This window comes from Panulirus ornatus, chromosome 9 (assembly GCF_036320965.1).
Source record: "Panulirus ornatus isolate Po-2019 chromosome 9, ASM3632096v1, whole genome shotgun sequence".
Lineage (NCBI taxonomy): Eukaryota > Metazoa > Arthropoda > Malacostraca > Decapoda > Palinuridae > Panulirus > Panulirus ornatus.
Window position 1 is genome coordinate 3,465,173 of NC_092232.1, and position 14,361 is coordinate 3,479,533.

At 44.5% G+C, this 14,361-nt stretch overlaps 1 protein-coding gene across 1 annotated transcript; it reads left to right on the forward strand.

Annotated features, from left to right (window-relative positions):
• The first annotated feature begins 2,929 nt into the window (after nt 1–2,929).
• LOC139750168 (uncharacterized) lies at nt 2,930–5,988 on the forward strand. Its single transcript, XM_071664531.1, has 2 exons — nt 2,930–5,497; nt 5,537–5,988. The coding sequence occupies exons 1-2, from the start codon at nt 2,930–2,932 to the stop codon at nt 5,690–5,692; spliced, it is 2,724 nt and encodes a 907-aa protein (XP_071520632.1). The 3' UTR covers nt 5,693–5,988.
• Nucleotides 5,989–14,361: the final 8,373 nt, after the last annotated feature.

Consider the following 14,361-nt stretch of genomic DNA (forward strand, 5'->3'; position numbering starts at 1 on the left):
TTTATTTACGTTCCCATCTTGAGAATACAGTATTCTATAGAATGTGAATTAAAACTTTTATATACTATTTCAAAATTTTATATTTGTGATGGATAGAAATGTATTTGTTCTGCATAAATGTTACCAACTTGGATTGCTTCTGTAAAACCACACACACACACACACACAGACAACCTTGGAAGAGAGAACAGAGAAGTGACTAGACACAACCTTTCTGATTTTCTAAAACAAGTCGATGGTATGAAGAGCAAACAGTTCGAATGAACGTAATCAAAAAACTTGGTCAAAAAGATATAAAATGAGGTACTTTTCATAGCGTGAATGATGGCTGAATGAAATGATTGATTGAAGGTATGGTTGATGCAGACAGAATACATAGATTTCAGAAGTTATATGGTAGCAGAGGATGTTAAAGCGATAGGTCCCCATGAGTGCAAAACACCTTATCCGTTCACCTATTTACACACACACGCACACACACACACACACACACAGAGCAATGTTGTGTGAGCCGTTTCCCGCATCAGCGCTACCTCGCTGGTAGAGGATGTGTGGATCAGGTGTTTGCATTATAGAATGTGTATGAGAAAAACTTAGAAAAACATACTACACATACATACCTACACACACAAACGCCATCTATAACATCACTGTCTCTCTATGAAAGTGTAGAGTTTCCACAACCATGGATTTTGTATTACATATCCTTCATATTGCATCGATTTTCCTTTGAGAAATAACGCTCATATGTAGATCTACATATTCGACGCCGAGGTTGACACCACACGATCATAGACATATCTGGTAGAGAAAGCTTTGACCCAGCATGTTACACATGTTGTGTGAGCCGTTTCCCGCATCAGCGCTACCTCACTGGTAGAGGATGTGTGGATCAGGTGTTTGCATTATAGAATGTGTATGAGAAAAACTTAGAAAAACATACTACACATACATACCTACACACACAAACGCCATCTATAACATCACTGTCTCTCTATGAAAGTGTAGAGTTTCCACAACCATGGATTTTGTATTACATATCCTTCATATTGCATCGATTTTTCTTTGAGAAATAACGCTCATATGTAGATCTACATATTCGACGCCGAGGTTGACACCACACGATCATAGACATATCTGGTAGAGAAAGCTTTGACCCAGCATGTTACCCATCCGTGAGGTGACACAATGGAGACACAAGTGGTAGTCCTCGTACTCAGACAGTGAGATCATCCAGCGATCCGTCTCTGTGAAGTCGTAAAAACGAAAATTAAACCCGAGACAGATTTTACTCCAGTCTTACCATTACTTTTTAAATCCCTCGGCAAAGACGGAGTGGAGGGTCTCATCTAACATTACGCCACGTAACACTATTCCACACCCTCACTATACCACATCCTTATTATACATCCTTACTATACCATATAGTCACTATACCACATCGTCACTATACCACATCCTCATTATACCACACAGTCACTATACCACATCCTCATTATACCACACAGTCACTATACCACATCCTTACGATACCACATCGTCACCAAACCACATCGTCACTATACCACATCGTTGCTATACTACATCGTCACCATACAACAACGTCACAGTACCATACCGTCACTATACCACTTTAAGACAAACTCTTCCGCAAAGGACGTGCTTTAACTTTGATGTTATTTGCCTTTTTCTTCCCATTGTATGATTAAGATTTGCCTCACATGGCACGGTCAGTCTTTTACCCTTCATAAAGTACTACATATAAGCACCTAAAATGTAAATAATCGTAAACTAGATCTCTATTTCATATGTATATATTTGCTTATCGACACTAATGATGGCACGTTGCCTCGAAATGTGGTAAACCTAGGCTCTCTCTCTCTCTCTCTCTCTCTCTCTCTCTCTCTCTCTCTCTCTCTCTCTCTCCTTCAACGGGTTCGATGGAGATACATCTATAAACCTCCCCGTCGCTTGTAGCAAGTCATCCTCACTATACCATATCCTCGCTATACCACACCCTCACTATACCACATCCTCACCATACCACATCCTCACTGTACCACACCCTCATTGTACCATATCCTCACTAAACCATCTCCTTATTATGCCACACACCTACTTTACGACATCCTCACTATACCATCTCCTCATTATAACACACCCTTACTGTACCACATCCTCACTATCCCATCTCCTCACTAAACCACATCCTCACTGCATCACATCCTCACTATACCATCTCCTCATTATAACACACCCTTACTGTACCACATCCTCACTATACCATCTCCTCATTATGGCACACCCTTACTGTACCACATCCTCACTATACCATCTCCTCATTATAACACACCCTTACTGTACCACATCCTCACTATTCCATCTCCTCATCATAACACACCCTTTCTGTACCATATCCTCACTATACCATCTCATCACTAAACCACATCCTCACTGTACCACATCCTCACTATACCATCTCCTCATTATAACACACCCTTAATGTACGACATCCTCAATATACCATCTCATCACTAAACCACATCCTCACTGTACCACACCCTCACTGTACCACATCCTCACTATACCATCTCCTCTTTATAACGCACCCTTAATGTACCTCATCCTCACTATACCATCTCCTCTTTATAACGCACCCTTAATGTACCTCATCCTCACTATACCATCTCCTCTTTATAACAAACCCTTAATGTACCACATCCTCACTATACCATCTCCTCTTTATAACACACTCTTACTGCACCATATCCTCACGATACCATCTCGTCACTATAGAACATCCTCACTATACCCTATCGTCACTATACAACTTCCGGACACACTCTCCCTCAAAGGACGTACTTTAAGTTTGATATTATTTGCCTTTCTCTTCCCATAAGATACTCAGCTTATTTAATTTAATTTGAAAATGAATAAATTAGTACGTATTACTATCATCACCCTTATCCTGGGGTTGTCTCTCCTCGCCGTGATCTTTACTGCGAACTGGTTGCTGCTGGCGGAGCAGGAGAGGCTCTCGTCCCTCCTGCAGGCGCGACACAAGGATTCCTATTCAGTATCAATACCTCTTCTGGGCACATTCATACCCAAGCCCTTGGAGCTTCCGAGGGTGCCAAACCCAGACGTGAACGCTCTCTTCGTTCTCCCTCAAACACTGAAGGACGTGCTTGCCCTACGGAAGATGGTGTACCAGCCCGAGGCCCTCACCTTCGTCGACCGCCTGAAGGTCTTCCTGTATCACTGCAGTCTTTCACTCTTGGTGGTGCCTGTAGTGGTGCTGGTAGTGATGGGTCTCTTAATCCTGGGACTGTGCATCCTGTACCGTTACAAGAATATCCTGACGGGACTCTGGAGGAGACTTAAGGGGCTCCTTCTCCGGGGATTGTGCATTCTGCGGGAAAACGTATTCCGTCGCAGAACTGAGCAAGCTCAGTGCGTGCACAAGAATTTCCTGAGTGGCCTCTGGAGGAGACCCCAGCTGTCGTCCAGGATCATAAGATACATACTCGTTGCGTGCACCGTGGGCTTCATGCTTTTCCTGGTTTTGCCGCATAATACGTTGGCTTTCAGGGTAGACGAATTCTATTTGATGGTCGTCTATATAATAGTTGAACTATGCCCAGAAGCCCCAGACACTTCAGAAGACTCTACTGAAACTGTTGTAGACTCTCCAGAAGATAATGCTCCTGAAGTTGAAGACACTCCAGATGATGCTCCTGAAGTTGTTGACACTCCAGATGATGCTCCTGAAGTTGTTGACACTCCAGAAGATGATTCTTCTGAAGTTGAAGACACTTCAGATGATGCTCCTGAAGTTGAAGACACTCCAGAAGATGATGCTCCTGAAGTTGTCGAAGACACTCCAGACGATGATGCTCCTGAAGTTGTCGAAGACACTGCAGAAGTGAATGCTTCTGAAGTTGTCGAAGACACTCCAGAAGATGATGATCCTGAAGCTGTCGAAGACACTCCAGAAGATGATGCTCCTGAAGTTGTCGAAGACACTCCAGAAGTGAATGCTTCTGAAGTTGTCGAAGACACTCCAGAAGATGATGCTTCTGTAGTTGTCGAAGACACTGCAGAAGATGATGCTCCTGAAGTTGTCGAAGACACTGCAGAAGATGATGCTCCTGAAGTTGTCGAAGACACTCCAGAAGATGATGCTCCTGAAGTTGTCAAAGACACTCAAGAAGATGATGCTCCTGAAGTTGTCGAAGATACTCCAGAAGATGATGCTTCTGTAGTTGTCGAAGACACTCCAGAAGATGATACTTCTGTTCAGGGTGGTAGGAGCAACAGGAAGACTCCAGCTCAGAGTAGTAAGAAGACCAGAAGTCGTAGGAAGAAGATCAGACCTCATAGGAAGAAGAGTACTCCAGCTCAGGGTTCTGGCGATAGGGATTCTCCAGTTCGGGAGTCTGGTAAGAACAGAACCCCAGCGAAGGACTCAAACACCTACGAGGCTGGTAATAATAACTTCAGGCGAGATAGGAGGTGGTTGGAGTTTTTGGAAATGCCAACTGAAGAGAGAGAGTTTGTCCAGAAGGAAACCCCATCTATTGAGGACGAATTTGGTATTAAGATTAAGTTCCCCAAGAGAAGGAACTATATCATCCTGCAAGGAGGACGTCAAGCTGTCAGTCAGGCTTGCCTAAAACTGCAGCGTCTGGTGGACCTGTCTCGGCCCAGCGGTGTCGACCTCCTCGCGGAAGTGAACAATACCTCGTACAGGGTTCGTCCTAACAGAATTTGGCCATGTGGGAACGTCTTACGAAGGGTGAATGTTGACCCCAGTCTTCATGGTGTACTTATTGGTAGATCGGGGCAAACCGTGCAGGGCATTAGAAATAAGTATTGTGTTGACATTTACGTGCCCGGGAAGTCAGAGGAATACAAGACAATCGATATTGTCGGACAAAGTAAAGATGTGCAGGCGGCCAAGAAGGAGGTGCTGCGGCTCATTAGACAAAGCACCAGGCGTTCCTCCAGAATGTACGGCAACTTTCTGAGGCGCTCCACCCAGTCCTATGAAAGAACGTCCAGGAGGAGGGGGCCTAAGGCTGTGTCTGGTGATGTAGCCGAAGAGGTGAAGTCTGAAGTTGTGACTGATGATGTAGCCGAAGAGGTGAAGTCTGAAGTTGTGACTGATGATGTAGCCGAAGAGGTGAAGTCTGAAGTTGTGACTGATGATGTAGCCGAAGAGGTGGAGTCTGAAGTTGTGACTCATGATGTAGCCGAAGAGGTGGAGTCTGAAGTTGTGACTGATGATGTAGCCGAAGAGGTGAAGTCTGAAGTTGTGACTGATGATGTAGCCGAAGAGGTGGAGTCTGAAGTTGTGACTGATGATGTAGCCGAAGAGGTGAAGTCTGAAGTTGTGACTGATGATGTAGCCGAAGAGGTGAAGTCTGAAGTTGTGACTCATGATGTAGCCGAAAAGGTGAAGTCTGAAGTTGTGACTCATGATGTAGCCGAAGAGGTGAAGTCTGAAGTTGTGACTGATGATGTAGCCGAAGAGGTGAAGTCTGAAGTTGTAACTTCTGGTGATGACTGGCGAGAGGATACGGAGGGGTTCTGGCGTCTTGATGATGTAGCCGAAGAGGTGAAGTCTGAAGTTGTAGCTTCTGGTGATGACTGGCGAGAGGATACGGAGGGGTTCTGGCGTGTTGACTGAAGAGCCTGAAGGCTGTGGAGTCTGATAATCCAGCTCCCCAGGCAACACTGCCACCATCCCTTTCCCCAGCACTATTGCCACCATCCCCTTTCGGGCAACATTGCCACCATCCTCTTCCCTGGCATCACTGCTATCACACATCTCCTCCCCCCTGCGTGATGTTCATCGTCCTCTTGTCTGCTTTGGCGCATCTTACCCGCTGAGCACATCACTTGAGGCCCAGGTACACGTGGTTCCCGTCTACCTTCCCATGATAAATGGTGAGATAAATATTTTATCATTTTATATTTTTCAATGACATATCATTAGTATTACTATCTTTTTGGTGTACGTAAGGGGGATTATCCAAATTAGTCACTCCTTTGATTCATCTTTACGAGGTGCTCTCATGCATTTCATGACATATATACCCTCCAGAGACCTTCCCTGGTCATGCAAAGTTTTTTTTATTTTTGGACAAAAATAAACAAAAGAAGGTAAAATATTTCTTACTTCCCCAACCCCCCCACCCTTCCCTAGGTAAACATCTTTGTCTCATGAATTTTTGAATCATTTACTGTCTTAAGAAAATATACCAAACTTTATTTACGTTCCCATCTTGAGAATACAGTATTCTATAGAATGTGAATTAAAACTTTTATATACTATTTCAAAATTTTATATTTGTGATGGATAGAAATGTATTTGTTCTGCATAAATGTTACCAACTTGGATTGCTTCTGTAAAACCACACACACACACACCCTACACTAATGACCTGCAACCTTATGGTGATCACAGATGAGCATATATATATGAACCTCACTCACCTCAGTCATTGCCTCTCTGGGTGAATGAAGCAGGTGACTTACGTCTCAAATTAGTGTTCAATGGCCCTGACTTTTTTTGAACGAAAATGAACGAAAAAGTCCTTTCACAAATGACGTTATGGAATACATCAGGCAACAACCTTTAAACTCCCCCTCCCCCTATTTTTTACGTCGGAGTACACAATATATTAATTAAGCCATTAATGACGAGATAATTAGAAAATACAACATGGTTATCAGATTCATTAACCATAATTGAATTTGGAGGCAAATATGGTCACCCTCATCATTCAGAAATCTGTGATGTTTCCTTTAGGGGGAAAATATTCCTAATGATATTCCTTCATCAGGGGGTTGGTCGTGGGTGGGTGTGGAAGGAGGTGCTTAACATTCATATCTTATGACGTCTTTTGATCACAGTTACACAGACACACTCAGTCTAATATCAAATCATCTTTTCTCTTTTAATGGTAATGGGGCAAGGGTGGCGGTGGTGTAGTTAGGGTGGAGGTGGTGTGGTTAGTGTGGAGGTGGTATGGCTAGTGTGGAGGTGGTGTAGTTAGTGTGGAGGTGGTGTGGTTAGTGTGGAGGTGGTGTGGTTAGTGTGGAGGTGGTATGGCTAGTGTGGAGGTGGTGTGGTTAGTGTGGAGGTGGTGTGGTTAGTGTGGAGGTGGTGTGGTTAGTGTGGAGGTGGTATGGCTAGTGTGGAGGTGGTGTAGTTAGTGTGGAGGTGGTGTGGTTGGTGTGGAGGTAGTGCGGCTAGTGTGGAGGTGGTGTGGTTGGTGTGTAGGTGGTGTGGTTGGTGTGTAGGTGGTGTGGTTAGTGTGGAGGTGGTGCGGATAGTGAGGAGATGTTGTGGGCGGTGTGGAGGTTAACAGTACTTTTGTGGCCTCCTCATGAGGGTCGGCCAGCAGGCCCCCATCCCCCCACAACCTCCTTAATACTCATCATGGACCTGGGTCATGAGTCGGGCTGGTATCCCATACTGGAATTATTCTCCCCCTCTGGGGCTCTGTTGTTCTACGATAATCTAATTCCCAGGGTTATCCGCGGTCCTGACCCGTGCCTCCTCATCACACGTGCCCCCAGCTGCTGTGTCTGCCCCAGGGAGGGTCCCTGTTCTCGTACTAAGGATCCTGCCACAATAATGATCACTTCAGGCTCCCAGGTGAGGCGACTGGAGTGTGAACATCTCGTCTTCATTACGTCGACCAGGAGGTCCTGGCGCCACATTCATACTGCAGGTGGAGCAGCAGGAGGAGGAGCAGGAGGAGGAGGAGCAGGAGGAGGAGGAGCAGGAGGAGGAGGAGGACCTTCCAGAGAGGCTGGCCTTCTGTCCCAGTGTCAGCGACGGCTTCCTGCAGGCGTCGCCCTCCACACCCTGCCACCGCCTCTTATGCTCCTGTTGTTAGCTGCTGTTACCTCTGCCGGATTTGTGTATGTGTGTGTGTGTTGTGTGTGTGTGGACACGTACATGACTCGCGGTGAAAGTAATCTGCTTCATTTCTCGACTTGATGTTTCTACCAGCGCGTCGTGCTGCATTACTGTCTGTATCCTGTATCTTAATGCAGGAAATAACATCTCTTCCTCGCTATAGACTGGCGAATGCCTGCAGAACAAGACATAATTCTCCATACATTAGTATGTATCGTGAACGATCTTTTTTCCTTAAGAAAACAAATTATTTTTTTTCAGCGATTCTTTTCTTTCTAATGACTTTTCCAAGAAATGCTGCCATTCGACATCAGCATGACAGCATTTTCTGTGGTAAGTTTTGTAACTAAAACATCGACATCTGACTCGACAAAAAATTATCTATTTACAGTGTCTAGTCTCACGGTATTCGAACCCTCGAGATGATAATTACCAGAACGTAGATTTTTACCCCGACATCCAGCGTTCTCTGAGGCACTCGCGAGATGAAATCATTTGTAGTGAAATATATTATAATATCTGAAGTCAACCTAACATCTTATTTCCTTCCATGGATTTCTGAAATCCTTTGAGATTTTACTTTGCCTTCATAGAAGTGGCGAGACTTGGGATATGATCATGCATCGTTGCCAGTGTGTTAGACAAATGCATTTTGGTGAAACTGATGACTTAAATATATCCATGTGGCCGTAGTAACGGTGCTGTGGTGGATATTGTAACATCACTTCATTTACTGTCATCTTTAGCCACCGGAAGTCACATTAATGGACACTGAAGAGTTAAGAGAGATAGGAATACTAGACTACAGTGAAAATTGTGACCGCGTGATGTGTGACTGGTGTAATTATCGGTGCTGTAGAAATGATAACAGCAACAACGGTAATAACAGATGTACTAACACAAGGGAACGTGAAGCCACCGTTAGCTTAAACAGGAGTATCAGGGGCGACAACAATAACAACAATAACACGCATCATCATGAAGAGTAACATAGTTGGCTATTGAACTACAGTAACATGTGCGGTAACACCAGTAACAGCGTTACGATAACATAACTGCAAATATAAACAGAAACTACAACACTAACATCAACAATTACAATAACATCAGTAACAAGAGTAATAGATTCAGCTTCAGCAAATACTGACAACGGTAACGGCAGCAACAGTAACATCAGGTCATGAAGTAACGGGAATAGCAACACCAACAGAATCATGAATAACGGCAGCAGACATCTAACGGACTGTGGCAGAACTAAGCTGGTCTACGGACGTGGTACACCTGGCCTCAGGTGACCCATCAAGCTGGTCTACGGACGTGGGACACCTGGCCTCAGGTGACCCATCAAGCTGGTCTACGGACGTGGTACACCTGGCCTCAGGTGACCCAACAAGCTGGTCTACGGACGTGGTACACCTGGCCTCAGGTGACCCATCAAGACCATGCGTTTCTCGGCCCTTCATCAAGACTACACCAAGAGTGGGTCACCTTCACTCTTATTAACCAGCAGTTACCACCAGTTACCTGCTCACCCCTCACCTAGCCAGCAGTGGTCTGCTCGGGGCCCTCCATCCTCAGGAGTGGTCCACCAACAGTTACCACCAGCATTAGGGCCAAGCTCAGGGCCCCTCCACCAGCCACGAGTGGTCTACCAGCAGTTACCGCCAGCAGTGAGGGCCCAGCTCGGGGGCCCTCCACCAGCCACGAGTGGTCTACCAGCAGTTACCACCAACAGTGAGGGGCCCGGCTCGGGGGCCCTCCACCAGCCACGAGTGGTCTACCAGCAGTTACCACCAACAGTGAGGGGTCCGGCTCGGGGGCCCTCCACCAGCCACGAGTGGTCTACCAGCAGTTACCACCAACAGTGAGGGGCCCAGCTCGGGGGCCCTCACCAGCCACAAGTCATAAGCCTCCAACTAATCAAAACTTTGAGCTGTGTGTGGTAGGCTTTACACTGGTCACGTGGATCTCCTGCCAACATTCCCTTCACTGACTCTGATGGAAACTGATTAATTTTTGACAAACTTTGTCCACTGATATATATATATATATATATATATATATATATATATATATATATATATATATATACATATATATATATATATATATATATATATATATATATATATATATATATATATATATATATATATAAGATTCATGAATGCCTATATTTTGTGGTGTGTAACTGTGTCTTTGAATATTTCGTATCTGGGTATATTTTGTCAGTTGTTGTCCTAAATTACTTAAGACAGGTAATAGAAATAATAGAGTTAGTTATAGCTATAAGTGGTCTTGCCCAGTGTGCTGTCTGCTGCACAGATCTTCCTAAATAATCAAAAATAAGAGGATGAGAGCCAGCCGGACGTGACCCACGTATTCTGCTGGAAAACTGTGAGAGTTGGAAGTAATCACAGAAGCCCACAGGCGCTCTGGCTGTAGTCTTGGCTTCTACATCCACGAAGTATTATAGACTCCCTGGTTTTGGCTTCTACATCACATGAAGTATTATAGACTTCCTGGTCTTGGCTTCTACATCCATGAAGTATTATAGACTCCCTGGTCTTGGCTTCTACATCCATGAAGTATTGTAGACTCTCTGGTCTTGGCTTCTACATCCATGAAGTATCATAGACCCCCTGGTCTTGGCTTCTACAGCCATAAAGTATTATAGACTCCCTGGTCTTGGCTTCTACATCCATGAAGCATTATAGACTCCCTGGTCTTGGCTTCTACATCCATGAAGTATCATAGACTCCCTGGTTTTGGCTTCTACATCACATGAAGTATCATAGACTCTCTGGTCTTAGCTTCTACATCCATGAAGCATTATAGACTCCCTGGTCTTGGCTTCTACATCCATGAAGTATCATAGACCCCCTGGTCTTGGCTTCTACAGCCATGAAGTATTATAGACGCCCTGGTCTTGGCTTCTACATCCATGAAGTATCATAGACTCCCTGGTTTTGGTTTCTACATCACATGAAGTATCATAGACTCCCTGGTCTTAGCTTCTACATACCCTGAGCCATTATAGACTCCCTGGTCTTGGCTTCTACGTCCATGAAGCATTATGGACTCCCTGGTCTTGGCTTCTACATCCATGAAGTATTGTAGACTCTCTGGTCTTTGCTTCTACATCCATGAAGTATTGTAGACTCTCTGGTCTTGGCTTCTACATCCATGAAGTATTATGGACTCTCTGGTCTTGGCTTCTACATCACATGAAGTATCATAGACTCCCTGGTTTTGGCTTCTACATCACATGAAGTATCATAGACTCCCTGGTCTTGGCTTCTACATCACATGAAGTATCATAGTCTCCCTGGTTTTGGCTTCTACATCACATGAAGTATCATAGACTCCCTGGTCTTGGCTTCTACATCACATGAAGTATCATAGACTCCCTGGTCTTGGCTTCTACATCACATGAAGTATCATAGACTCCCTGGTCTTGGCTTCTACATCACATGAAGTATCATAGACTCCCTGGTCTTGGCTTCTACATCACATGAAGTATCATAGACTCCCTGGTCTTGGCTTCTACATCACATGAAGTATCATAGACTCCCTGGTCTTGGCTTCTACATCACATGAAGTATCATAGACTCCCTGGTCTTGGCTTCTACATCACATGAAGTATCATAGACTCCCTGGTCTTGGCTTCTACATCACATGAAGTATCATAGACTCCCTGGTCTTGGCTTCTACATCACATGAAGTATCATAGACTCCCTGGTCTTGGCTTCTACATCACATGAAGTATCATAGACTCCCTGGTCTTGGCTTCTACATCACATGAAGTATCATAGACTCCCTGGTCTTGGCTTCTACATCACATGAAGTATCATAGACTCCCTGGTCTTGGCTTCTACATCACATGAAGTATCATAGACTCCCTGGTCTTGGCTTCTACATCACATGAAGTATCATAGACTCCCTGGTCTTGGCTTCTACATCACATGAAGTATCATAGACTCCCTGGTCTTGGCTTCTACATCACATGAAGTATCATAGACTCCCTGGTCTTGGCTTCTACATCACATGAAGTATCATAGACTCCCTGGTCTTGGCTTCTACATCACATGAAGTATCATAGACTCCCTGGTCTTGGCTTCTACATCACATGAAGTATCATAGACTCCCTGGTCTTGGCTTCTACATCACATGAAGTATCATAGACTCCCTGGTCTTGGCTTCTACATCACATGAAGTATCATAGACTCCCTGGTCTTGGCTTCTACATCACATGAAGTATCATAGACTCCCTGGTCTTGGCTTCTACATCACATGAAGTATCATAGACTCCCTGGTCTTGGCTTCTACATCACATGAAGTATCATAGACTCCCTGGTCTTGGCTTCTACATCACATGAAGTATCATAGACTCCCTGGTCTTGGCTTCTACATCACATGAAGTATCATAGACTCCCTGGTCTTGGCTTCTACATCACATGAAGTATCATAGACTCCCTGGTCTTGGCTTCTACATCACATGAAGTATCATAGACTCCCTGGTCTTGGCTTCTACATCACATGAAGTATCATAGACTCCCTGGTCTTGGCTTCTACATCACATGAAGTATCATAGACTCCCTGGTCTTGGCTTCTACATCACATGAAGTATCATAGACTCCCTGGTCTTGGCTTCTACATCACATGAAGTATCATAGACTCCCTGGTCTTGGCTTCTACATCACATGAAGTATCATAGACTCCCTGGTCTTGGCTTCTACATCACATGAAGTATCATAGACTCCCTGGTCTTGGCTTCTACATCACATGAAGTATCATAGACTCCCTGGTCTTGGCTTCTACATCACATGAAGTATCATAGACTCCCTGGTCTTGGCTTCTACATCACATGAAGTATCATAGACTCCCTGGTCTTGGCTTCTACATCACATGAAGTATCATAGACTCCCTGGTCTTGGCTTCTACATCACATGAAGTATCATAGACTCCCTGGTCTTGGCTTCTACATCACATGAAGTATCATAGACTCCCTGGTCTTGGCTTCTACATCACATGAAGTATCATAGACTCCCTGGTCTTGGCTTCTACATCACATGAAGTATCATAGACTCCCTGGTCTTGGCTTCTACATCACATGAAGTATCATAGACTCCCTGGTCTTGGCTTCTACATCACATGAAGTATCATAGACTCCCTGGTCTTGGCTTCTACATCACATGAAGTATCATAGACTCCCTGGTCTTGGCTTCTACATCACATGAAGTATCATAGACTCCCTGGTCTTGGCTTCTACATCACATGAAGTATCATAGACTCCCTGGTCTTGGCTTCTACATCACATGAAGTATCATAGACTCCCTGGTCTTGGCTTCTACATCACATGAAGTATCATAGACTCCCTGGTCTTGGCTTCTACATCACATGAAGTATCATAGACTCCCTGGTCTTGGCTTCTACATCACATGAAGTATCATAGACTCCCTGGTCTTGGCTTCTACATCACATGAAGTATCATAGACTCCCTGGTCTTGGCTTCTACATCACATGAAGTATCATAGACTCCCTGGTCTTGGCTTCTACATCACATGAAGTATCATAGACTCCCTGGTCTTGGCTTCTACATCACATGAAGTATCATAGACTCCCTGGTCTTGGCTTCTACATCACATGAAGTATCATAGACTCCCTGGTCTTGGCTTCTACATCACATGAAGTATCATAGACTCCCTGGTCTTGGCTTCTACATCACATGAAGTATCATAGACTCCCTGGTCTTGGCTTCTACATCACATGAAGTATCATAGACTCCCTGGTCTTGGCTTCTACATCACATGAAGTATCATAGACTCCCTGGTCTTGGCTTCTACATCACATGAAGTATCATAGACTCCCTGGTCTTGGCTTCTACATCACATGAAGTATCATAGACTCCCTGGTCTTGGCTTCTACATCACATGAAGTATCATAGACTCCCTGGTCTTGGCTTCTACATCACATGAAGTATCATAGACTCCCTGGTCTTGGCTTCTACATCACATGAAGTATCATAGACTCCCTGGTCTTGGCTTCTACATCACATGAAGTATCATAGACTCCCTGGTCTTGGCTTCTACATCACATGAAGTATCATAGACTCCCTGGTCTTGGCTTCTACATCACATGAAGTATCATAGACTCCCTGGTCGACGTTCACATTCATTAACAGAGCTAGAAAGGATTGAATTACCTTCTATATTAAGGGGATTATAAATGATTCCTCCGTGATCTCTAACAGCTGAAAACACTTGGATCTTGTAACTGAGGGTTAGCGAGTGATGACACACCAAGGTGTTGATCCACTCCTATTTGAAATTGGAGCTTTGAGCTACCAGTGTATTCATCAATGCGGTTTGATCACCCATAATCATATACAATCATTGATGTGAGAGCAGTGGGCACCTTCTCTT

Excerpts from the sequence above, each read along its gene's own strand:
- LOC139750168 (XM_071664531.1), top strand. The coding sequence starts at position 2,930 with ATGAATAAATTAGTACGTATTACTATCATCACCCTTATCCTGGGGTTG. Across the intron at positions 5,498-5,536 it reads CTCATGATGTAGCCGAAGAG|GTGAAGTCTGAAGTTGTAAC; the intron begins GTGAAGTCTGAA and ends GTAGCCGAAGAG.